The following is a 27,828-nucleotide window of genomic DNA, read 5'->3' as shown; positions in this document are numbered from 1 at the left end:
TATATATATATATTAGTAAATGGGTAAGCCGTATTAGTCCAGTAGAGAAGATGTATAAAAAACAAAACAGAGTATTGTAGTAGGCGATGATACCTTTCTTATTGGACTAACAAAATATATAAAAGACAAGTATTGCTTCTGACCTGAAGGAGAGGTTAACTCTCGAAAGCTTGTCTTTTATGTATTTTGTTAGCCCAATAAGATAGGTATCATCGCCTACTACAATACTTAGTTTTGTTTTTTTATATCTATAGAATACATACATACATACATACATACATACATACATACATACATATGCAGATCTACACAAACTTTAAAACAAACATGCAAAACAATTTTCTTCTATAAAGGGCAAAGTAAATAGTCAGCTTGCACAGTAACACGTGGTGGGATTTGCCACAAAAATTAATACTATACCATGCAATTGTTCAAGCGGTTAAACATAAATGAGAAGTGCAGGGATAGTAAAATATACTCTCCTCGATGCTAATAGACAGTGTGGGACACGGTAGCTGTCGCACGCCAGATCCAAGACTGAGAGCTGAGCGATCATGTGATCACTGATCGCTCAGCTCTTGGGGTCTTCTCCTCGCATAGAGTAGTGACAATTAGTCACTACTCCCCACATGCATTTTTCCCTCCCATCTCCGTTTCTCCAGTGCTCACTGGGGGGACAAACAAAGGGAGAGGCGGGCACAGCTGGCTCCGGCTCTAGAGAGGGAGAGCCAGCTGTCAATGAGACAGCAGGGTAGATCTGGACAATATTGTCACGATCATTCCTAGCTGCAAAGCAACTCTGCGCTGTCAGCAGATAGTGGGGAGTAGCTCACCATCTCCTGCCTTTGGGTCAAAGGATTACATTAGCAAATGTACTCCTGTGACCCAAAAAATAAGTAAAAACAAAAAAAGTGTTGACTTCGCTTCTCATTTAAGATAAACCATTATGGTTTATTATTTGTGCGTCTTAATATTCTGCAGATATGCAGCTGTAAATATGTAAGTGGTCAGATGTCTCACCAACAACACAGCGATATATCTATCAATCCTCAGACTCAGGGCAACATTGCTACTGATATGATCAAGATTAGGTAAAATGATGCACACGCAGTAAACACTTATCACTTCTATCTTTTGGTAAACATTTTTGAAGTACCCCCAAACTAATGCACCTCCGTAATATTTAACCCTTTCTTGTCCATACCACATTAAAAAAAGTAACCTAAACCAAAAATACTCTTTAAACTGGAAGTAACGTGAAAAATAAATGCTGGGTGGTTGGGGTTTTTGACGGAAGAGACCCGCAATATTACTTCTGCCAAAAAAATCCCTTAGTGATTTTTGTGTGTGTGTACACTGTCCAGCACATGCCGCGGACAGTGTACCCAAGCAGCTCATTCATGGCATCACTAAGATGCCATGAATCAGGTGGGTGCCATTGAGGATGCACAAGAGTTACATCGTCAGTACATCGTCTTTGGCCCAAAGAGAATTTCCGAGAACCTTGATGTGTTTCAGCGGCAGAGAGATGGCAGCGGTGGGGGAACAGCGCAGGGGACCAAATACTGATCCAACAGCGCCAGAGAGGGGACACTGTTAACGTGTGTGGTATAGAATCTGTCAATCTTTAATTGCGGTTTGGGTCCTTACTAGGAAGATTACTACTAAAATGTTTTTTTCTTGTGGTCAATGTTTTTGCTGAACATTTCTACTAACTTTCTGTCTCACTGATAACCTTTAGGGCCTGATCACACCATGTTGATGTAAAACACTTTACCGCAATGCACATCAACACATGCTACATGTTTATGCGATGTCATGCATTTGTTTGGCACCCCAATGCCCCTTGCTGACAGGCAAGACTTACCACACACTGACAAAAAATAGTGCATGCACATTTTATTATGGCAGTTTAACGCACGTCAGTGCTGAAACACATGTTCATCACAAGGTGCGTGGGGTGCCCCGTAGAATGAACGGCAATGCATTGCACCAACACACTAAACTACTGTTCCTACTACTACTTAATCCAACACACTCACAAGCACAGCAGCTCCTACAACCGCCCCCTATGTCACTACTGCATCTTGTAGCGATGTAGGGGCCATCAGCAGGAACCACAGTGCTCAGAGGGCACCAAGAATTTGACACTCTCAGATGGGTGTCAGATGAAAAGGGATTCTCCAAGCACCAGAGGTCTTGGAGAGAAAAGATCAGTGGCACAGAAAAGTAGAATAGTTAAGTATAACTTTTTTCAGGGTAATCTTTTCTACTTTTTGTAACAGTCATTTTAACACAATCTCAACATTTAGGGTTTAAATATGCTTTAAAAGGAGAACTATGGGGTTAAGGCTTTTCCCCATAGTTCTCCTTAGGGTAACGGGAGGACACAAACTAGTCAGCGCTGGCAGATCGGAGCGGGGAGGGGGGAATGCAGCCCCTCCCCTGTCACGGCAGAGAGCTGTGACAGGATCGAGAGGTGAGCGAACGCCGGTATGTGTTCGCTCACCTCCCGCTCTACTGAGCCGACCTGTGACAGTCTCATTGTCACAGGTCGGCTAGAACTATGAAGTGAGTGAAAAGCACTCACCTCATAGTTTTGCTTTAAGCATAACACTAAAAGCTAATCCCTCAAGTAAGCCCTAAAACTATACACCACCTTATTCTACATACTAACATCATACTCCAGAAACCTCTGCATTGAAAGCAGATGAAATTGACCAAGCTACATGGACGTACTGCGCTATAAATACATTTTTTTTTTTAATATATATATATATATATATCTCACATATTTTTAAAAAGAAAAATATGTTTAGCTACAGCACCGAGTTTAAAAGCAAAACTTAATGCCAAAGACCATTACAGCGCACTCACCGCCAATTATTTAGGCTAAAAAAAACAAAATCACCACACGCATTTACATCAATTGAAGCTGACAAGATCGCAAAGATTAAATAGAGAAAACAGAAAAATAAGTAGCAAGAAATAAATCTAAAACTCCTAAAACTTTGTTTCACATCACTAGCTTATGAGACATAACAGTATACTTACTTTACATCCAAAAATTAAAGATATGGTGCTGCTATTACATGCCACCTTACAGTGGCAAAGCATTGGAGAGAAACAATCCAGGTTTTTGATGGTGGAAGAGATCTTTTCCGAGCCAGGACATCTTAATCGATAATCTGTTATCAGGGTTCCAGGACAAGTTCTTTGCAAGTGTTTGTTAACTGGCTTAGACATTTAAATAACAACAAAAATCTAAAACTAGAAAAGCAGAATTTTCTCCTGTTTATCCAAGCAATAAAAAACACGAGCCAATGCTAAAAAAGGAAAGACAAAATTAGGATTCTGCTTTGCTGCACTTGCTACTGTTTTATGATTTCTACAAATGCTCTCATAAAAAGAAGCAACTGAAGCAGCAGGGACATCCAGAGGCTCCTAGCTGCTGCGAAGGAGGGGCAACAAGCTTGCTGCAAGAAATTCAGATGATAAAACCAGCAATAGAATATGTTAAGACATTTATTGGAAAAATAGCACTTTTCTAAATATCTTAACAGGCAAATATGAATGAAATCCTATGGGGTACAACTAAGGCACAAATCTATATATGTATATCAAACTACTGGGGAAAAATTGGAAGATGAATGTTATAGGCTATTTATAGTCAAAGGATCTTAGAATGTTTTTAGGTGTATGTAAACCCTAATAATGAACTTCTCTTATTTGCTAACTTTTGGTCTCTTAAATATACAAATCACATAGTTGCATGTCAGGTTGAAAAAATAAATCCATTGAGGTCAACCATTAAAGAAAAAAATAATAAAAACAAAGATGAACAAATAGAAAACCTCTATATACAAAACCTTATACAAATAGGTTGTTCCAGAGGAAGTAAAAACAAAAACACTTTACAAAACACTTTACAAAGAATAAATCAAAATGTATTTTGAGAAGAATTAACTGAGCTAACGGGAACTAAAGTTCCAAGGTAGCCCAGTAGCCCATTACATATTTACAAAGCTCTTACAGTGAAGAAACCTTTCTGTATGCATAGATTAAACCTCTATTCCCCCGGACACCAAAAGTGTCCCCTCGTCATTTGCAATGACCTTAAAGTCATTTTCATATACGTTTATCCTATTCAGAAATGACTCAGATCGGAATAAATAGCTCACTGCCAGTGATTGCTGACAATACAAAGTTAAGTAGGGCTATAAGTTCGGTACAAGACATAGAATGTCTGCAGCAAGACTTCAACAAAATTGGAAAGTGTGCAGGAACGTGGCAGATGAGTTTTAATATAGAACAATTTTAAGTCATGCACTTGGGAGCCAAGAACATGTTTGCAGAAAACACCTTGGGAGGGGTTCTGCTGGGAAAATTGTAGACGGAGAAAGACTTGAGGTACTTGTAGACCACAAGCTTAGAAAATCGCATTCAATGCCAAGCTGCAGGTAACAAAGTTAGTAGAATACTAACTTGTATTAGGAAGAGGGATTTATAGAAGGGAAAGAAATACATTTCTACAATGATTCCGCTACATCTGGAGCATGCGGTTCTGTTTTGTTCACCTATCCTTAGGAGGGATGTCCAAGAGCTAGAAAAAGTCCAGAGAAGGGCGACCAAATTAATAAGGGGGGGAATCGAGGACCCTTTTAATTAACTACAAAAATTAACAGAACTTCAGGATTTTTTTTATTAACCCTTGCAGTGAGTGGGTCTACCTCCACACTGTTAGGCCTCATTCACACACAAAGCAAGCAAAATTGTATATTGCGTATATACGCGTCTATACGAGCGTCTATGCGTATATGCGTGCACTATATGCAAAAATACGCTGCCCGACGCAGAATATGAATTAATCACGGTTTTCTGGATACTGTAATTAAGCCAGTTGTCTATCCATTTTATAGACTGACTTTTCTAAGCCTATAGAGCTTAAACTTGCATATTAGGTGTCTGTGGGGTACTGAGTAAAGTAAAGATGGGCAGAGGTTCACAAAGCTGCATCTCAAAATTGTCAATTTCAGAATAATGTTCAACGTAAAATTGCAAAAAAACTTTAAATATATATCATCTATAGTACACAATATCAAAAGATTCAGAGAATCTGGAGAAATCTCTGTGCACAGGGAAGGGACACGGCCGAAACGCAATATAGATTGCCCGTAATCTTGGGGTCCTCAGACGGCACTGCATTAAAAACATGCATTATTCTGTGATGGATATCACTGCATGGGCTCAGGAATACTTCCAGAAAAATCAGTCTTTGAACACATGAACACAGTTATGTAATACACATCACTTCTGCATTCACAGCCCGGAGGGAGACAGCAAGGAGCTAATCTCGCTCCCTCTTCCTCCTGACGCCCTCCCGAGCCGGTCCCAGGCCGCAGATGGGGCAGCGGATCCCGGGATTGAAGGTGAGTGGTCAGGGGGGTTTTGCAAAACTGTCGAAAAAACGAGCACATATAGACAATCGGCGGGCTATGGAGCCGCCGATCGTCTATATGTGAAACACCCGGTACCGGGTGTTTGCATTGGTCGGGTCTTTTCTGCCCGTGCACGCCCGCAGAAAAAAAATGCCGTCCGGAGACGGCAACCCACCAATGCTGCAGTGCCGTCCGTCCGTTTTTTTACAACGGGCGGACGGCAAGTGGTTAAAATGGTCTGTAGCAAAGTGAAAACCGGTTCTGCGGTCAGATGAATTGAAATGGTCTTTTTTTATTCTGTACCATCACTTCTAATATTGTTTTCTAGCAAAACATCTAAGTATATGGTCCTTTTATCAATCTTCCCAACCACAGAAGTTAAAACCTTTCTGGTCTGTAGTTACTCGGTAAAGGCTGTAATGCGCTTTGAAGAGTTAACGGCTCATGTCACGATCGTCAACCTCAATGTACGACCTTATGGACCCCTTGGATTCTGTACATGGATACTGATGCATTTTTAGCCTCATAACACATCTGTCCCTCTGTTTATTATCGTTGTGCGGTCTCTGAAACACTTATGAAGTTGACCGATTGGAATCTTTGTCTCGTTGGATTCTGGGGGACCTTTTTAGCTTCTCCCCCTTCTCTCTTTGTCTTTGTGTATGTCTTTCCTCTCCTGTCTCTCTTCCCCTCAACTGTCTTGTTCTCTGGATCTTTTTCTTTCCCTGTACTCTTTTCCTTCTTTTCTTCCTTAATTGTTGCTTCAACCTATGAGCCGCAGCACAGTTCCATTTCTTGGTCCACATTTTTTATATTCGAAGTCCTGGACAATGTACTGTTACCTGCTAATTGGGACGTTGCAAGTGGATTCTGTTCTTTTCAACATCAATATGTCATTCTGGATCGTGCCTAAATTAGGACCCGGAGACTGCCAGATGACCCCGCTCGGAGCGCCGCCCACCCGAGCAGCAGTGACGCGACGCTCGGCGAGGTAAGTAAGAAGAAACCTGACCACTTTCCTCAGTGCTCGAGACGCTGACTCGAGTATAAGCCGAGGGGGGCATTTTTCAGCACAAAAAATGGGCTGAAAAACTCGGCTTATACTCGAGTATATACGGTAAATCAATCAATCACTCACTCACTCACTCAAACCTCAGTTCCCACCTGGCTGCTAGACTGGTCCCTGCAGCTTTCTCTCCCCTCCACTCCGGCAGTCTAAGGACCCATGCGTCATCACGTTTAATGCAGTGTATTAGGAGGTGGGGACGCCGAGGGACATTACTCTGCCAGAGCAGAGGGGGGAGAGAGGCTTCAGGGACCGGCTAGCAGTCAGAGGGGACAAAGGCCTGGATATCTTCTTTTAGAGTGGCTCCTTTCCTTCCAGGGTGCTATGAAGCCACCTTTGTGAGTGATAGTAAGCCGTGTCTCCACAAACACACCGGCACAGCAAGGCAAGTCACTCCCTTTCTCCAAAGTAGTAGATGGACAGCTGTTGGAAACTGCTCTCTTGTGATCTTGTACTAATCAGGAAGTTCAGGGAAGCCAAAACAGAGAGTTCAGCGATGCCCAGCTGTTTAAAAACATTCATTCGCTGCCTCTTTCCCACCCTCGGCTTATATTCGGGTCAATACTTTTTCCCAGTTTTTTTTTTGTAAAATTAGGTACCTCGGCTTATATTCGGGACGGCTTATACTCGAGTATATACGGTAAGTGTTCAGGCAAATATTTAAAGAAAGGATTTCCTGGGCAATGAATATTTGTTTGATCTGGGTTCATTACTGAAAAAAGCTTTAAAAACAAAGAAATGAAATAGAGCATCCATGCCAATCTATTACAATTTTGTAAAAATTGGAGAAATAAAATAAATGAATAATAATGTTGAAAGCAAGCTATGCAAAGTTCTCTTTATTGTCCTGCGGAGGGCAGCAACACATCTTGCATGAAAAATAGGCAGGGAGGGTGTGAGAAAAAGCTTGTCGGGTTTCCTCGTGAATTTGGTACTTAACCTTAAAGCACATTTTAGATGTAAATCTTTCGCTGCCAAAAGCCATTTTTCAAACACACACACACTTTTTTTAAAATATAAAAAATACACTGGAAACCTACAAACTAATACATATATTCTGATATCAGAGCCTCTCTGGAATAAAATAGTGGTAGTTGAAAATGTCTATACCACATAATATTTGTGCTAATGTTATTGCACACAAATACAGTATAATCCTTGTTTTGTGGTAAAATAAAAAGAATATAAGGTTGCCATACCTTGATTGGTTGTAAAGGCTTTTAATGTCCATTGGAGACATTAAAAGCCTTTACAGCCAATCAAGGTAAACATGGATGGAATTATTGCTCTCAATTTGGCATGTGCAGTGATACCTAATGTGTGGTGCAATTTTTAATATCGCATCCACACTCAATGCAACGCTCATATGTGCGTCTCGGCGTGTGTGTGGTGGGGTGGGGCTTTTCAAATAATTTGGGAATATTTTATTACATTTTCACTTTTAAACTTTTTACAACTAAACTTTATTGCCATCACAGGGCAGATGAAAAACCCCCTATGTGATACAATAGTGCAGTCGATAGGTTCTCTTAGGGAAATATCAGGAGTCTATTAGACCGCCTAAAGTCACCTCTGCTATATCCAATCAACTTCCAGGTTCACCCAGGAGAGATCAGTGAATGGATATCATCCACCATTCTCCCTTGTGGCATCCACCATGATGGTCCCAAGCATTCAGGAGGCACGTTCCTCAAGCATGTAGAAGTGATTTACTTCTACTACATAGCTGATAGGAAACAATTAAACAGGCAAACTCCCAACTGCTATAGGGTCAAGCCATATATGCTAAATTTTCAGACATGTAATCATGTAAGGCAAAAACTGATGATGCATTATTTTATCACTGTAAAGGAAACCTGTCTGCCACACTAATCTATTAAGTAGCCCCAGTAAGAATCTTAGTGCTCTTCGCCTAAACAAATCACTAGGCCCAAATGCAAATTCAAAGGGGAAGTGACCAGCCTAGAACACTACAAAGTACTGGCCATAGGGCATGGTCAACATTTGCACAGGTCATTTGCAGGACTACAACAGGAATTGGAGCAGTGAACAAGTGAGGGTAAGGTAGATAAAGGCACTGGAGGGTGCAGGCAGTTAGTTGTTTTTGTTTATAAGCAGCCTCCAGCCAATGTGCTTAGAGTTAGATCCTCTCATGTTTTTAAAGCCCATATGTGGACCCAGTGAGCGGACTTTCCATCACTTTCAGGCCCCCTGAAAATGTTGTCACTGGCAGAAAAGAGCGGGTGAATAAAATGGAGAACATAGTTAGATAAAAGTGATAGAGGTTAGATTCTGTATAAAAAGTGTTTTGGTTTTTTTTAATTGTACTTGCATCCCTGTTTGAGATATTTCCTTCTTTCCTGTCCCAATGACAAAGTTGACACCAAGAGCATGTGCAGGAAACGTTCCCCAACAAGGGACTTCGGGCTAGTTCACACCAAGTGCAGAGAAGGTGCAGAGCAGTTACAGAACGGATCAAAACTGAGTCCAATGCATTCCAATGGTATTTTGGGCTCTAGTTCACACCAGAGCGTTCGGTTCCAGAGCATGTGTAAAAACTGAAGCAAGCCCTATTTTTTCTGCTCCGGAACACACCAAAACCGCCCTGGAACGCAATGAAAGCCCACTTTAGAAAACACAAAAAATGGCCTGGAATGCAGCAAAACACACTGCATGTGCAGAAACTCCTGCAGATCTGGTCTGCATTTGGTGTGAACAAGCCCTTAAAGCATAGCCTGGTTCAGGTCACATCTATGTGCATGCGCCAACACATTTCTGCATGTGTTTTTACATAAGCGTATGTGCGTTTACTGAGCTTTTTTTGGTTTTCTTTTTAATGCAAGACGGCAAGTAAAAAAAAAAAAAGTGTTTACTTGCACTGCAGCACAAAGTGACCTGAACAGCCTACATAAACATCAATTGTATTACAACTGTCCTTCCTTCTACCTGAAGTAGAAATTTGGGTTACACATTATCCTCTTACTATAAACACAAGAGCATAAGAATCAATATTAATCGTAAAATGCTGATCATTTACAAGCAACGCAGTGTACACTAGCTCAAATATTACTAGAATGTGCCACTACATGTTCAGATACAAGCCAGACCCAACACTACAGTTTAAAACCATGTAAAGTGCTTGCATAAGAAGTTTGCAAAACTAACTTTTGGTGCGCTGAAAAGGTAATACAAGAACACCTTCACAAATGGTGAAGGTGTGGTGAATGGTGGTAAATACCTATATGCACAACTGCCTTTCGCCAAAATACTATGTGACAAATTTGTTCATGCAAAGATGCTTACTTTTGTGAACTAACCAGTATCTGTGCATAAGCACAATACATATAAGATGATGAAAAATCAGCCTAAGGAACCAACAATAAAATTATTTCAAAGCATTGATAAACATTAAAAAGGTTATAATTTAAACAGTTACAAGACACGCATTCATATAGAGCCGAGCACAGAAAAAAAATAGAAATACAAATTCTATAATAAATTTAAACATTTAAAAAAAAAATGTAAAAAGGATTTGAAAAGAAATGATAGAAATGTTGTAATTTATACAAATTATTTATGCAACAGTAAGTATACTAGCTTGATGTAGCAAATTGTAAGTGTGTCACAAGAGGGAGCCAAAATTATGACGGAAAAGTATAGAGCTACAGTAATTAGTGCTCTCCAAGGCAGAAATATATCAAAAGCAAGGGCAATCAATGGCAGTATAAATTGAAACACTTGAATGATTTAAGAAGAAAAAAAATTAAGTGTATACAACCAATATTTCAAAATGTACAGCACTATCATGCATACAGTACACGTACATAATCATTCCTTCATACCAACACAGAAAGGCAAAAAAGATTAAAAAACTTAAGTTGTTGGCTGTAGCCACCTGCACAGTTTGGACCATCTGGCTTTAGGGTTTACTAAAAATGTTCTAGTAAATGTAATGAAATATGGTGAAAAAAAAACATGTATAGGCTAACATACACAAACTGTCAAAAAAAGCACAAAAACCCCCCAAACTTTACAGCTTACCTTTGTAGTCACAATGCACAGGCAGTCCATGGTTCATACATAATCAAAAGAATATTAACTGTTATGCAGCTGTAAACCAAAATCAGAAATTCTGAATATTTCATGACCATGAAAAGACACAAAGGAGCAAATCTTGTAACCGTTCTCCAGTTAAAAGGTTAAGGTGTGCAAAAAAAAACAACCCATCAGAACAAGTCAGAAGCCCCTGGAAGAATATATGGAGTAGTGAATGATCAATTCGTAAGGCGCTCATCTATTTTTCATTATCTATGATTAAAGAGCTTGAAAATCCCACAGAAAGTAATATTCCAGGGTTTATTCCACAGCAGTTTAAATGCTACTTCATTAATTCCTCCTCTCACAGATTTTAAGACATGATGCTCATAGTGAGTCATTTGCTGAAACACTACATAAAACAAACTGTGATCTAACATATCCTGATAAATAATGCATCTTCCGTAAAAAGGTGAACGCCTTTTTACTAGTGTGGAACCACAGATCGAAAACTACTCCAGGATATGTAAAGATCAGCATTAGACCATTCCAGCTTCTGCAGTCTGAAAATCAATGACTTTCTTGGCCAGTATGAATGGAATATTCCACATGCAGCTACAGAGGAGGGGAGCTTGGATCACCATAAGTCACAACTAAAGATGCACAGTATGAAAATGGCTAAAGTCGTCATCGTAATTGTATAAATGAAAATAACTATCATTAAAAGTAAAATGTGCCATACAAAAAACACTTAACACTGAAAGCCCATGCATTTCACATGCAATTATACTCTCTTACCAAAAAATAAAAAACCCATCAAGAATAATAATTTAGACACAGCTCTTCATAAGTTAAACTTTAGTTAAAAGAAAAAAAAAAAAAATATTGGCTGGGCTTTTTTTTAAAAGAACAACAACAACAACAAAAAAAGGAAGAAGCAGTTCTCATTAGAATACTTCTCTTGTCTCCAGTACTTCCCCCCCTGGCTCAGTCAATCATTTTCCTGCCACACTGTCAAGGACACCCCTGGGGTGCATCATCATGTCAGGCTCACAGTACAATACTTCAGAGCACAGCACCGACAATGTGATTCCAATCTACACAGTAGGGATGCACCGATACTAGTATTGGTACCGATACTTCACTCTGATGGCAGAACTTCTGGGCAGCCTGAGATCTCCCTCTGACCGCAAGTGCCGAGGGCGCATGGAAGATGGGCGGTGGGTAATGAACCACCTCCCGCCTTTCTGATGGACAAGGAACCCATCTTCACTTGTTGCTATGCAGCCTGGCCACGTAATAACCTGCCTCCCGTCCCGATTGGTCATGGAGCCACGCTCGCTACCTAGCAACAAGTGACGCCGACTTCCTAGCCAATCAGGAAGCCGGACGGCACCTCATGACTTGCCGCCCTGCTTCCTGATTGGTCGGGAAGCCAGGAAGCCTCGGCAAGTGAAGCCAGTGTTCTTTCGCTAGAACACCAACTTCACAGGCAATCAGGAAGCAGGGCATGGTGTCTAGTTGCCCAACATGACCCTACCTTTCATATGTTACCAAAAAATTTGAGTTTATTAACCTCTTGCCGTCCGCTAAGAAAAAACGGACGGACGGCAGACTCGCATCAGCGGGTTGCCGCGCGCGCGAGCAGGAAAAAAATGCCGTTAGTACCGCAGCGCTGAATACTGAAAAATCGCCTGGATGGGAAGGGGGTTTAACACCGCGGATGTCAACTGGTTAATAATAATTTCATAAAATAAGGAAGGGAAAACAGGGTGTTTTTAAAAAAAAATTAAGGACTTTTTTTTGTTATATAGTAAATAATAAAAACCCCAGTGGTGATTAAATACCATCAAAAGAAATTCATTTCAGTACAATGTTGCATGACGGAATAAATGTCAGTCAAAGTACTGCAGCGCTGAATACTGAAAAATGGCCTGGAAAGGAAGGGGGTGTAAACAACCCAGTCTTCAAGTGGTTAACAAAAACACAGCAGCTGGGGCTGCCAGAGTCTACCAGAAGTCTGATGGGGTCTGCCTGGGTCAATTCAGCCTAATGAGAATCACAGGAATGCCTTTGAAACTCCTTCCTTGTCTGGTCTGCATGATTGAGGTGAGTTTCAGAAGAGGAAAGATGTAGATCAGGTTGAAATGACCCAAACAGTCATCAAACCTCTGTCATGGCTAGAGGATCCCTGGACCTGGAGACAAACTTTGCTCCACTTTTAAATCTTAAAGCCAGGAGGCATTCCCCATCTGCAACAAAGGTCCTACAACACCTCCAGATAAAAATACCATTGCCTGGAGTCTAGACATTGACAACTGAGGAACTCTGTCTGGAAATGAGCAAGACAGATAGAGCTGGAACGTGAAGATTTGCTTAGTCAGAATCAGGTTGGTTTCTTCTCGAGCTGGGAGACTTCTGGTTCTTCCCTGATGGTTGCTGTGTGCCCCTGCTTTGGTGTTGTCCAACTTGAATCTGCAATGTATGACCGTGCAGCTATGAGGTTCAGTGATGAAGGGACAGCCAAATTGCTTGTAGCTCCAATTACGTCCTTTGCCCATGCATCCGAGATGCAATCAGCCCAAGTGATTGCAAATGCCAACAGACATCCCCTCATTTTCAGAAGTAGGAGCGTCCCCTCATTGACAGAAGTAGGACTTGCTCACAGGCTTGGAAGATTTGATTCGAGGGCTTGGGATGGAACGGAGGCCTGGATTTGGACCAAGAGGTCTGGGAGATACAAACAGTACTACTTTTAGTTTCAGATGTTGGAGGCTTCCCAGTCACAGGCTTCGATTTCTTTTGCGAAGGCAAAAAGGTTAGCCTTTCCACCTGTTACATCCTTGATAATGTTGTCTAGGGAGGCACCAACAGACGCTCTCCCTCCAAAAGGCATATGCAGTAAGCATTTGGGGTTTTTTGCACTGTTGTTCTACAGACCAACATTTCAGCCAGAGTCCCCTGCATTTGTACAGACAGAAAACACATTCTGGATATGACAAGTACAATATCCACAAGTCCATCAACACAGTAGTTTAAGGCAAGAATCACAAGATGTAAGCGCTCAAAATATGAATGATCAGTGAAGATGAACTCAGGTGCTTCAGTCATATCTTCTGCCCATACTCCAAGAATCTGGCAAACTGGCATGACAGCAATGACAGGTTGCAGGGCAGGGCCTGTCAAGGAGAATACTTGAAGATTTGGAAAGGGCTTCTATACTTGGTCTTTAACCCCCTTTTTTCAGTTAACCCCTTAGTGAGACAGCTTTAGAAAATGTTCTCACTTCTGGGGAATGGAGCAATTTTGCCATTTTTGCTTTGCGTTTAACCATAATTTACATCTTCCTCATTCATTGCACCAACACATATTGTATACCATTTTTTTTTTAAGGACACAATGGGGTTTAACCACTTGCTGTCCAGGGCATTTTCTTATTATTTGCGCTCACGATAAAATATACATTTTTGGCTAGAAAACAGCGTTGCACGGTTTTTGCGCAAATGTTTATCAAATCAGTATTTTTAGGAAAAACTAAACTAAATGAAAATTTAGTGCATAGAAACATAATATAATACCCATTTTTTTGGTAAAAAAGTGAAAGACGGGGTCATTCCGGTTAAATAGATGCCAAAGGATGTCAATCCTTAAAATTGCGTTCGCCCGTGAAGCAGTAAAAAAAAAGTCAATACCCAAAATTTCCCATATGGAACATTTTAAACACTTTTACCGCTCATCAGTTTAGTGCCAACAGTGATTGACAGTGCTAGAATTATTGCTGTCACTCCGACGTTCGCGGGGATATGTAACATGTATAGCGCAATTGTCGTTTTTGCACGTAGGCGCACCAACGCGTTTTTGCGTGTGTATGTGCGTGCACGTGGGGGCGGGGGGGGGGGGGGAAACTTAAAACAAATCTTTTTTGCTTTTTTTATTTTACTTATATGTTACTTTGAATTAAACATTTTTTTAAACTAGGTGCCACTAAGGGGTTATTTTTTTATTTACAGGGGCTTTGATACATAGGGGTTGATTTACTAACCTTATAAACACACCACGAGCATGTATACACCTCTGTAGTGTGTTCCCTCCCAGCATGATCTATGGATGGAATCTAAACACCTTTGTAGTGTGTACACACCCAACAGGTGTGTTGTGCAAAGCCAAGCATGAATTTGCAAGGTGATCTTGTGTAAATTAGCTCTATGTTGTGTTGCTTGCGTTGATGAATGCAGGAATGTAAATGCATGAGCTAACCATTTTTGTCTAAACTGTGAAGCAGCATTATATATGCATCATGTGCATATTTTTTCCATATATGGCATTAGTGGAAATATGCTTTTAGAGACTTTTTGGTTGATAAATACATTTTGCTGCGTGAAAAAAATCACACGCACCTACTGCGTGCGTGTGTTTAGGTTAGTAAATCACCCCCATAGTATCTCTGAGTAGAATACAGTATTCTGCTCAGAGATACTTTGGGGTTGATTTACTAACCTTTTAAACACACCACGAACGTGTATACACCTCTGTAGTGTGTTCCCTCCCAGCATGATCTATGGGAGGAATCGAAACACCTTTGTAGTGTGTACACACCCAGCAGGTGTGTTGTGCAAAGCCCTGCAATGAATTGCAGGGTAATGTGGTGTAAATTAGCTCTATGTTATGTTGCTTGCGTTGATGAATCCAGGAATGTAAATGCATGAGCTAACCATTTTTGTCTAAACTGTGAAGCAGCATTATATATGCATCATGTGCATGATTTTTCCATATATGGCATTAGTGGAAATATGCTTTTAGAGACCTTTTTGGTTGATAAATACGTTTTGCTGTGTGAAAATCACACACACCTGGTGTGTGTGTGTGTGTTTAGGTTAGTAAATCACCCCCTTTGTATCAGTTTGTAAACACAGTCAGCTAGCGGTTTACAAAACACTGCTGAACTGCTGCTGGCTGTGTGACTGTCACAGCTTTGCGACCACAGAGATCAGCTCTCACTGTAATCACAGAACTGTGACCAACTAATCTGTTGAGGGTCTGCCTTGGACCCCCGAGGGAACTATCAACAGCAGTAACTCAATGAACACTGGTCCCTTCAGGGAGCAGCACTCATTGTACCGAATGACAGGATTATACCGTCAATGGTCGTTAACGAACTGAATGATGGTGATGGGGATATTCCAGTGATCGGTTGGGAAGAGGTTAAAATAATATTTCATTCAAAAAGTTTTTTAATGATCTGCCATATAGCCATACAAGTATGGTAAAGTGTGACAAAACCCATAACATGGTACTCACTGTAGCTGCTGAAAGCAGGAGAGGTTATATGGCAGTTGCGCCAGCATCACTATAAGGCAATAGAAAAGCATATCATCAAAAGAGATAATTACTGTAATTTACCTCTGGCTGAGAGGGCGGGAAAACTAGACGGAGAAGCAGCATCCACTAGTGGGTAAAGAGTTGCAGTAACAAATTCAAGGTGTGGCAGTAGTTAATGCCAAAAAGTGGCAATGCAGGGGCCAGTGGCTACGTTTAAGGTGCCCATACACTGCACGATTATCGTACGATAATCATATGCGATCGGTTTTTCGTACGATAATCGAGCAGTGTGAACGGAGACGTGCGACCGTTTCTACTGTACGGTCGCACGTCTTCTGTCGAACCAGCATGTTCGAAAACCAGCCGGGAATCGTACGATTCTCGGCTGGTTAGAACGGTGCTCGGAAGACAAATGCCGAGCGGGCCGGTGTGCCCACACTGCCCGTTCAGCATTGCGGTCATCGGAAGCCCGCCCCTCAGGGGGGCGGGCTTGCGATGATCGAGAGTGCGATCTGCCTGTCCAAGATAGGCAGATCGTACGTTTTTTAAATCCCTGTACAACCATCGCAAGACTAAAGTCTTGCGATAGTTGTAGAGTGTATGGGCACCTTTAGACAGTTTCTGCCCCTCAGGTGGACAAACTCCCAGGGACGACTTCAGGGACAGGATGCCACCAGCGGGTGTATCATGGCTCTGAACCTAACAGTACACTAGGGGGGGAATTTATCAAAACTGGAGCAGCTGTGCATGACAACCAATCAGCTTCTCTCTCCAGTTTGCTCAGTTAAGATTTGAAAATTAAAAGAGAGAAGCCGATTGATTGCTATGCACAGCTGCTCCAGATTGTCTGCTCCAGTTTTGATAATTTCCCTTCCAGGTGGCTGGAGAGTGGCACAAGCAAGACCCAGTGTCCGAGAGTCACATTGCAGGCCTGCACCGTGATTTATTATGGCAGAGTCCGAGTACAGACCCCAAGGCAGCTCAAAGGATCAACAGATCCAGAAAACTGCAACACTAGCTCTGATGGCTCTGCAGTTAACAAAGAATCTTGATAAAAACTAAGAAACGTTAAGTAAAATGTGCTTGCTTCTCACTAAGGAGAGAGTATGTCCATTTTCCCCAAGGATACTAGCCACAAAAAAAAAAAAGCATCATGGGAGTAGAATGCGTTACATTCTGGCTGGCTAACCACTCACTTTACAAACACACAGTTGTGGACAAATTTGTTGGTAACCCTCCAGCTCATTTAAACAATGTATCATTCTTCCTGAAAAGTGAGGACATTAAAATCAATAGTCTTGCCCAAGTAAACCTAAGAAAGTGTGGAAAGAGATAAAATGATTGCTTATTCTAAAATGGCCTGGACAGACTTGTTGGTACCCCTAGAAAAGATACTATTTGGATCATAGTGATATTTCAAACTAACTGTTTTCTGTAATTTTATCACACATCTCAAATCTTGTAAATCAGTCAGTCAGTCCTATGTAAATGGAGAAAAGTGCTGTTTGGTATTATTTTATGCACCACATTGAACAAGGACCTGAGAAAGCAAAGGAAGGTTGTCTGAAGAGATCAGACAGAACATTAAAGACCAGCATACCAAAATGTAAAGACTGTTAGGCCATCACCAGGAAGCTTGATTTTCCTGTGACTACAGTTGCAAATATTAAGAGGTTTAAGCTCCATAAGACTGCAGCCAACCTTCCTGGATGTGGCTGCAAGTGGAAAATCAACCCCAGATTAAGAAAGATAAAATAGTAGACAAAAAGCCAAGGAAAACTTCCAAAAAGATACAAGCTGAAAAAGGTAAAAGTACATCAATGTACATCCATCAATGCTCAATGAACTACATCGATATCACCTTACACACACAAAAAATATTTAAGGCCGTTGTGTTTGTTTTTGGTGGTATTCTTTAGTTAAATAATAAAAAGAAAAATCGGGTTACACCTGACATTTTAAAAAGGGACACTGCCTGGGGGTTGAAAAAAAATGACATCAGCAGTATCCTATGAAGAAAGCTCTTTCATACTTGCCTATCCTTGTATCACCGTTCCACTCTAAATAAGATATTGAAGTGCAAATCGCACTTCAATAGCTTATTGCTGGGCTTCAGGAGCCCAGCAATGACAGCTCAGGGACAGGAAGTGATGCTTTTCTGTTTAACCCCTTAAGGACCCATGACAGAATTATCCCATCAAGGGATTAACACGGACCTTAAAAGCAGTTTTCTTCATAGGGTAATACTGATGTATTTTATTTTTTTTTTTATTTTTTTTTTACCCCTCCCACTGAAAAAGGGTAATTCTAACTTAAATTATTAAGAAACACAAGATATTACAACTAAAATATCTGCTTTAGTTTTAGAAGTTTACAGTTCAGGATTTGCCATGCAGCACTTCAAAAATTCACAGTTATGAGATAAACAGATTCACTGCTAAAGTTAACAAAACCAATTACCATTTTATACACGTTAACATCACCTATTGCATTTAAGTGTAAATTCCAACGTAGGAGTGTTAATGAAATGAGAAATAAAATAAGAAATAAAACAAAAAAAGTCAAAACACATTTGCAAGAAGAGTAAAGATTTACTTTTTTTGCAGTAAAAAAAATAAAAATAAAATAAAAATGGAAGAAATAGAGTGTGGCCCTGTCCTTTGATGATATCTAAAGTGTTGAGTAGCATTATAGGCGACATGTCAAAGTACTTTGTTTTCATTAAGCAAATTCAGTACTTCACTTACTAAAAATTACTCTTGTGCAATTTAAAGGGTTATTCCACCTTTAATGACATTTAATTAAAAAAAGCCATATGCATTACAGCTTTGATATGTTAAAATGGTATCCTCAGGTCTTAAAACTCAGCTTGCCTAAACATGCATGCATAGATCATTCTATCTTGCAGCATCGGCTGAATTCAGTGTTCTGCGAGTGAGAAAGAGCAGCTTGCACATACATGGTTGGGCAAGATTAGTTTTCATAGCAGAGTCCTATTTCGTGAGATGCGGGGGCCGCACAACAGTCATTTAATCCATGTAGGCAGGACAGAGGTGGAGCCCACAGTAGAAGCAGCTTCAAAAGTAAGAATCATTTCTAAAGGGAGGACACCATTTTAATGTACAATCAAAGCTGCTGAGTCAAAGCAGAGCGGACACAGATGCCGGCTTTTGCCGGCATTCTGACAGCTCGTACAGAATGAGAGAGATATCTCTCTCAAGCTATGCTGGCTTTTTTTTTTTTTTTTTTCATGAATACAGGTATTCCTCACTTAACGACCGAGTTCCGTTCCTACGACCAGGTCGTTAAACGGATTGGTCGTTAAGTGAGGAACTCTATACAGTACTGTACTGCATTAGTACAGTACTGTATAGCGTTGCCGATGTACAGTAACGAACAGTGTACTGTACATCGGGCAATGAAAATACTTACCAGGACCCGCAATGAAGATCGGAGGACACCACTTCCGCCGGCGACACGGCGCACTGACGCTGACGCGCAAGGTCGGAGGTCGATCGGCACTCCGTCGTAAGTGCGAGTGGTCGCAAAACAGGTAAGTCGGTAAGTGAGGAACATCTGTAGATACATAATGTGTCTATTCCTATAATGTATCTATTCCTGAAAGAAGAATGTTTGTTTGCTGATCGTTGTTGCAACAATCAGAAAACCTTTAGTGACAGCTGAATCCTGAACTGCTGCAGGATCAGTGTCACTAACTTATTATCGGCTGTTCTGAAGTTTAAAGCAGCCTGATAATAACCAAACATGTATTCATTTATCAAGCAGTAATAGTGAGATTAATTCACAATGACTGCTTGATATAATTAAATAAAATAACATTTTTAAGTTTAAAAGAAAGTGAAACGTGTAAAAAACAAAACAAAATGTGTAAAAAATAAAATAATAATAAAGGGACAAATAAATGAATGTATTTATTGCATTTTTTTTTAGCTGTGCTGGTTTTGTAAAAAAAAATACTACAAATCAAAATGGTTTTTTTTACGTTTTTTCCCTCTTTTTTTATATTTTATTTGTCCTAAGTGAGGCGTTAGACACACATATGTGATATAAATATGTAGCCCTATCTGTCCTCTAAAAAACAATATATAATGTGTGGGTGCACTTTGTAAGAAAGTATATTACTGACGTGGAAGAATCACACAGCAAAAATGTCAAAAGTGTGTCAGTAATTTACGAACAGAAACTAAAAACAAGCTCAGTCATGAAGGGGTTAAACTGAATGAACTAAATGGAAATCAAGGTCTATTTTGTTTAAGAAAAGTAAAAAAGGCAACCATCTTCATACACCCCACTAAATAACCCTTCAGTTGGAACATGCTGCATTCTAAAGATCTGAAAAAAAGCACACAAAGACGGTACGAACAGCGCTCTCGGATAGGGCCTGGGAAGTATGTGTGCCTAACTAGCCTGCAGCCCTGTAAGACAGGAGGAGTGCCTGTGCTAGTGAAAAACAAAATTGAGGGTGCAAAGCTAAGGAGGGTTATCTTGCTGGGCTGAACGTTGTAAGAGGAACGGCAAATTAAATAGTGTACTTACTGGAGTGGGTCCGAGGGTCGGATGAGGACCAGTCTGTGGGAGGATCATGAAGTCCAAGATGAGTATCTTTTACCATTCCTGTTGAGCTTGAAAAAGAGGTCTTAGCCTCGAAACGCGTTGCTCCCGATCCTCCACCTTGACTACACTGACTTGACCATCCATCACCTTGGCAGCTTCCCGGCTGCCTTTGAACTACCACACCATTAATGCCCGTGTACTTGTCAAGCCCCGGTCCACACATAGACTCAGCCGCACTACCCACAGCTGCAGCCACAGCAGCCCAGCCAGACACTATCCGTGTACACCGCCGAAACTTCACACCACAGCAGCGGGGATACGGACAATATCTTAGTGCTGCCACCCGCTCCCTCCCCTCCGTCTCTCACCTTCTCGAGATGAGTAGCCTCAGGCAGCACACCAGCCTCCATTGAGAACACTCATCTTGGACTTCATGATCCTCCCACAGACCGGTCCTCATCCGACCCTCGGACCCACTCCAGTAAGTACACTATTTAATTTGCCGTTCCTCTTACAACGTTCAGCCCAGCTAGATAACCCTCCTTAGCTTTGCGCCCTCAATTTTGTCTTTTTTGATTCTAAAGATCTGACACACTCAATGAGTATGCAACATTCATTCTTAGAGTTTAGATCCGATTGCTTATGATTCTGCAAAACCAGTTTCTTGGAGTTCAAGAAGGGACAAGTCATTGTTATTCTGATAAATTGGGTTATACTGCTGGCTACAGGAGGACATAGAGAATAGCAAACAAAAACAACAACAAAAAAGATGTTGGCCAGCCAGGTACAATCCCTGCCATTCCCAGAATATTTCATCTTTACAGAAAAGAATTACCACAAGACACAGGGGTGGGACCTGTGCTTGTTAATGAACTCCAAGAAAATGACTGTATAACAACAACAGCCACTGAGAAAACCAATGATGTGGGAAAAAAAGAAAAAAATAATAATGTTGGTGTTCCAGAGCAGAACTGATAGCACCACTAAGGGGAAACCTTTATGCTGAAAGAATAATTGTCCCAAACAAGGTGGAGGAAAACAATGCAACCACCAGAAGGAAAAACCAGGTGGAAGAAAAAACGTAAACCAACAGCAAAAAATGGGCAACAACAAGTACAACAAGAATACTTGTTAGACAAATGCCAAAGCCTAAAAGGTACTTGACTTCAGGGAAAGGAATGTTGGACAAAGAGTATGCCCCAAACATGGACAACAAATGAACAGCTGGGGGTCAAAGTAGAACACCGATAACACTTGACTTCAGGGAACGAGGGATCCATGATAACAGCCCTTTCAATAGCAATTTTAAGAGAGGATGGGAAGGAAACCTTTAATGTGAAATAGAGTAGCAAACCAAGTCCTTTTAAGGAAGGGGTGGAAGATCCACATGCCTATATAAATAAAAAAAAAAGGGAAGGAAAAAGAAGGAAGGTATTGGCAAAAGCAAAGCCCAAAGTGCAATCTTTGGTCCAGGAGGGTCTGGGTACAGCCTCCGAAGTTATTCCTGAGGAACTGCTGCCAATTCAGATAGCTTGCTGTGTAGAGACCAGCTCAAGTAGCATGATAAATGACTGAAGAGAACATAAAACATCCACAAAGTACAGTGAATGTTGATTGAAGTAAAAATATAGACTGAGTTTTCCTTAAAGCTGAAGAAAAAGCATCCAACCTACTAGGACACTAGAAAAAAACTGAAGCATGACAGCCAGTGTCCACCTCCCGGAGGGAGGAAGCTACATATAACCCAATTGTCTGAGAATTACCATCTTCCCCATTTCCCAGAATTGCAGAGAAAGAAATTAGACACAAGATTGAGTAATTTAAATACGACTGGCATCCATAAGCAGTTCAACCGAGAGGTCGTAAATCACACCAAAAAAAAAACAGGCCTACATTAATAGAATAAAACTGGGGGGTGCTATCTAAAATAAGTTTTTGCCTAAAGCTGGCATCAGATGAGGCTTCAACATCCACCTGATGAATGTAGGGAATGTATGAACAGAGGACCAGGTGTCAGCCTTGCAAATCTGGGAAAAATTAGCCTAGAATCTCCTCCTCATGTACTAAAGCTGGACATAGAGATGGCAGAACAATGACCTTAGAAAGGAAGGAGGCTCAAGGTCCCTGCACCACTTTGTCTTGTGCAAGATCAAAAAGGGTTCTTCACAGGACATGGCAGCCAGCACAGACACACATCTTACAGAAGTGATAGAATCAAGGAAATCAAACTTGTGGGTGAGAAGAAAGAGGGGAATATACTGGATACATTGAAAGGGCAGTTTTTGAAGATTCAAATGGAAGCAAAATTTAAATCCCATGAGTCAAAGGAACTTTCACATAAAGAACAACATGAAAAACACCATCTGTATCCGGGGGAATGTGTTCCCTACCAGGTAGGGAACACATTCCAGGTAGGGAACACATTCCCCCGGATACAGATGTTGACAGCCAAGAAAGTCCACACCTGTCACATGCACGACTGACAAAGCTCCACCCCAGCCAGAATGACATCCGATTTTCTTTCAGCTGCACAACTGTGTCCCACTGGTGGTACAGAATAAGGCCGATGTCTGTCACCATAGAAAGACTAGGCACACACTGAGTTTCTCCTCAATAGAATTGAGGGGACAGGTGTCCTCCAGACCCGTGGACTACAGCCCTGAACCTGTATAGCAGCTAACACGAGGGGGGGTTCGCGCAGGATCCATTGCCTGAAGCAATATTACAGGCTGTCCCTACATCTTCTTCTAGGTAGTGCCTGGATATGGTCCCCAATGCTGCACCAAAGAGTACACCAATCCCAGAAAGGAGCTATGAGGCAGTAACCACAGTGGCTATAAAGAGATGGGAGAAACAAAAAAACTTTTAAGACTAATCGTAGCAAGTGCATGTATAGAATGAGATATGCTTTATCCAGGCTATAACCCCTTTTTTCCTCAGCGTGTTAACCTTTTTAAGCAGAAACCAACTGAACAGGTGAGTGGTGGAGATGTTCAACATTACCGATAAGTGTAGTAGCTCCTGACGCTCAGTCAGTCTGTAATACACATTAAGGGTTTTCAGAGACTCTGTCACACAAGAGGCTGTTCCACAGCTCTGGACCCGGAAAGCGCTATGGCTAACACAGTACCCAAAGGTCAGGGAAGTTTCACAGACAGAGCCCAAAACCCAAAAGTCACATTCCCAGCCATCCCTGCAATGTTTGATACAGCAGGGTCCTGTTACACCCTTTAAGGCATCACCAAGGAAACAACAATCTGGATAACTTCATAGAGAGCCCAGCTCTGCATCATGTAGAGGAGGTCTTGACTGAAGAAAAAAAATTAAAAGGCTAGTTAAGAAAAAAAAAAAAAGAAAAGAAAGAGGGAGGTCAAATGTTTTCATTAAAGAAATCCATCCTCCCGGGACACTGGAAAAAACACTGAAGCATGCTGGAAATGGGAGGGGGTCAGACCTAACAGGTCAACGGCTTATTGTTTGCCCATGTTCACTTCCTTCCGGTAGGTGGCAGTAATCCTGTGCCCCTTAAAGAATGAAAAGGGAAAGATGCATATATATTCTGCATAGTGGTCCATTGCGGACAGCCATTAAAAATGTATATCGGAAGCTGAATTCATACACAGATCTCAACTCTGACTGTTTACTTTATAGTTTTAACATGTCATTTTTACACTTTTTTTTTTTACTTTCTTATGGTCAGTTTGAACGGACCACATCTATAATTGGTAGCAAGAAATCTAAACCATAAATTATTATAGACTGCAATTATTAATTCAATAAATTATATTTGTTTCAGGATTAAATAACTGAATAACTGGTAATAAGAAACATAAATAAACCTACCTCTCCACTAAGGCTGCTTGGAAGTGTTTCTGATGTTACTGTTGTGCTGGGAAGGCTGGAGAACTCCCATGTATTCACAGGCAAAACTGGCTCCGGATGCTTAGAGTTGTCAGTACATTTAGGATTGTCCAGTAAGGTCACTTCATAAAATTCTTGTATATCTAAAATTGTACAGGAGAAAAAAAAAGGACATATGGTTAGTCTGCTTGAGACTTGAAAGGAAACTTTTTATATAAAAACCACCACTGAACCTCATGCTGAAAATGCTAGCTTCCTGACCGTCAAGTTAACCCACTGGCCTTATTTGAGTCACTGACCCAGAACTAGTTTGGAGATTAGTTCTTCTTGCACTAATCTTATAGCTAGCATGATAGCCAATTGAATAGCAATTTCAAAAGCAGGTCAGTAATGGCAACCTCCAAATCCATCCCATTGGGTATTATCGTTTGAGGTTTCGCGCGCGCACGCAATTTTAAGGCTTGACATGTTTGGTGTCTTTTTACCCGACGTGACCCCGTCTTTTATATTTTACCACAAAATTGGGTAATAATATATGTTTTATAATTTAATATAGGGGAAACTGTTTTTTTTTTTAAAAATTCGGTCATTTTTCCTTAATATAGTAAAAAATAAAAACCCCCAGTGGTGAATAAATACCACCAAAAGAAAGCTACATCGGTCCCCAAAAAATGGTATAAAATTAATTTCAGTACAGAGCTGCATGACGGAATAAATGTCAGTCAAAGTACCGCAGCGCTGAATACTGAAAAATGGCCTGGATGGGAAGGGGGTTTAACACCGCGGATGTCAACTGGTTAAAGTGCTACTGGCATCTAAAACGGCTAAACCAGAAAACTAACAATCACAAAGGAGACATTTATGTGAGCCGTCATATCTGCTAACTTGTAAATCTATTTAGTCATTCACACACCCCTACCACACTTGACTGCCAATAAGGTGACATTTCTGTGTCACCTTCCTACACATTAGACTATTTATGGCCATTATAATGTTAATGTAACAACACTCCTCCTATAAGCTGCCTACAAATCTCCACCCAGCCGAGAAAAAAAAAAAAACCTGATAGCACCGTGCAATGCAATGGAAGCGCAATGCATCCCACAACACAAGAACTGAGGGATTGGAGCTGTAAGGGAGCTTTTAAACTCATTGAGGGGAATTATCAAAACTTGAGTAGACAGAATCTGGAGCAGTTGCCATGGCAACCAATCTGCATCCACCTTTCATTTTCAAACCTTAACTGAAACTGAAGAGAGAAGCTGATTGGTTGCCATAGGCAACTGCTCCAGATTATTCTGCTCCAGTTTTGATAAATTCCCCCGTGTGCTTGTGTGTACTGTAGGCGGGCAGAACCTACCTCTCTTGTAACTGCCCTGAAGGATGACTTGGGAAAGTTAACCTCTGCAACCTAAAACATAAGCTAGAAGCATAATGGAACTAAAGAAAGTGGTCTGATGACACAATCAAGTTTATGCTTGGGAAAAAAAATCATTTTTATCAGATGTTCAAAGCAAAAATCATAAGCTGGATGTTCACAAAGCTCTGATGCTGTGCATGAGTGTCCAATGCATGAGTGCTGCTACTGCAGTGGTAGTTGAGGACACTGCTGCGCTGTCTGGTAGGAGTGCCAAGATGACAAAACTGAACAGGATTACAATTCTTTTGTCAGTTAAAACAGTTTCCATGTAGTTATTTTAATAGATTAAATTCAGCTCAGCAATAAGGTGAACCTGACCCACTCCAAAATGTTCCAAAGATAACAGTGCTGAAGCGCAGGAGAGTACCCGAGTTAGACTTCATATCAATGTTTGTTAGGCCACTTCAAATCATAAGCTCAGGTTGTAAATGGGGCCTCAAAGTGAAATAAAGCCCTACCCCCTCCTGGCTGGCACTCCTGGAACTAAAGCATGGTCAAGACTCCAGTGAACATTAGAGGATCTGGTATTTGACAGTTGGATGCAGGAGGGTTGTAGGGAACTTTGTCGTGGAAATCGCAGAACTCAAGGCTCCATGCACAGTCTGGGCAGCAAACCAAGAGGATCCACTGGGACAGAACAATCTTAAGACTAAATCAGCAGTTGCAAGGCGTCTGCACTTCAGCAATATGGTTACTTTAGCAGTTTTACACCAGGTCCACTTTAAAGCATGGCGGTGAAGCTTTTACCTTTTTAGCACTCTGTAGAAGTACAGAGCAGACTGTGTAGGTAAAATGACATGAGGACTCACCATATCATGGAGGCCAATATTCTGCAGTTATTATAGAAATTGAGACTGAAAACAAGCTGAACACTCCAACAAATCATGGATCTAAAACATAACCCAACTACCAAAAAAGGAGTGGGGAAAATCCTAAAGTAAGTATGAAAACCTCTGTGTTCAAGGGGAAGTTTGGAGGCTGTGATTTCTTCCTAAGCAATGACAAGACTGCAACACTTTTGCATATGCCTCATTTTATACTACAGTTTTGAAGCATGTGAAATGCAGAAAACAGTAAGTGAGCAGTACATTTTGCAGAAAAGTCATCTTTTTAAAAGAGAACTATGAGGCGAGTGTTTTTCTCCAGGGTCACGAGAGGACATATACTAGCGTCCTCCCGTGACCCAAAGCTCAGTATATCGCAAGCTACAGCTCACGATATACTGAGACCGCCGCAGCCTGGGACGGATCCTGACATTACGGTCGAGATCCCCTCAGCTGCGTGACAGCAGGCTCTGCCTATCTAGAGGCAGAGCCAGCTGTACCCGCCCCCTCCCCCGTCCGTTCCCCCAGTCAGCACTTGAGAATCGGAGCAGGTAGGGGGGGAATCCCTGCGGGAGGTGATGACTGACCGTCACTGCCCTCTGCAGGGAGATGATCGAGAAGTGAGAGAGCGACGGTATGCGTTCGCTCACTTCCCGATCTATTGAGCCGACGTGTGACAGTTTCATTGTCACAGGTCAGCTCGAACTACGAGGATGACTGATTTTCACTCACCTCATAGTTCTCCTTTAACCGCTTGAAGACCAGGTGTTTACACCCCCTTCCTGTCCATGCCATTTTTCAGTATTCAGCCTGCAGTACTTTGGACTGACATTTATAGTCATACATCGCTGTACTGAAATTCATTTTATACCATTTTTTGGGGACACAGAGCTTTCTTTTGGTGGTATTTAAATCATCACTGCGGTTTTTATTTTTTACTATAAATGAGGAAAAATTATTGAAAATATTGAAAAAAATAAGTTTTTTTTTTACATTATCTTAGGAAACATTTATTATTATCCAGTTTTTTTTGTAAAATATAAAAGACGGGGTCACGTCGGGTAAATAGACACCAAAAATGTCAAGCTTTAAAGTTGCGCGCACCCGCGAAATCGCAGAAAGCTACCATACCCAAAATTGGCCATAGGCGACACTTTAAAAGCTTTTACCGCTCATCGGTTTGTGCGCAATCGTCGTTATCGCAGGTATGCGCCCCCGACGCATGTTTGCATGCGTGTATGTATGGGTGGGGACTTTTTAAAAAAAAAATAGTTTTCTTCTTTTTTAATG

The 27,828-nt window shown here is 41.1% G+C and overlaps 1 protein-coding gene across 15 annotated transcripts in view; it reads right to left on the bottom strand.

The window, feature by feature from the left end:
* The window catches only part of DLG1 (discs large MAGUK scaffold protein 1), a 155,422-nt gene that overhangs the window by 118,714 nt on the left and 8,880 nt on the right, over window positions 1-27,828 (bottom strand). For 9 of the 15 annotated variants that reach the window (XM_018567363.1, XM_018567377.1, XM_018567371.1 and 6 more), the window contains exon 3: window positions 24,277-24,437. In XM_018567363.1, the coding sequence (XP_018422865.1) occupies window positions 24,277-24,437 (161 nt within the window). Of the gene's footprint in view, window positions 1-10,545; window positions 10,654-15,939; window positions 15,942-24,272; window positions 24,438-27,828 lie in introns of those variants that run through there. The other 6 variants (XM_018567392.1, XM_018567423.1, XM_018567431.1 and 3 more) reach the window with 2 other exon arrangements.

This window comes from Nanorana parkeri, unplaced genomic scaffold (genome assembly GCF_000935625.1).
Source record: "Nanorana parkeri isolate BGI_ZX_2015 unplaced genomic scaffold, ASM93562v1 scaffold29, whole genome shotgun sequence".
NCBI classification, from domain to species: Eukaryota; Metazoa; Chordata; class Amphibia; order Anura; family Dicroglossidae; genus Nanorana; species Nanorana parkeri.
This window is presented reverse-complemented; position numbering and strand designations above follow the sequence as displayed.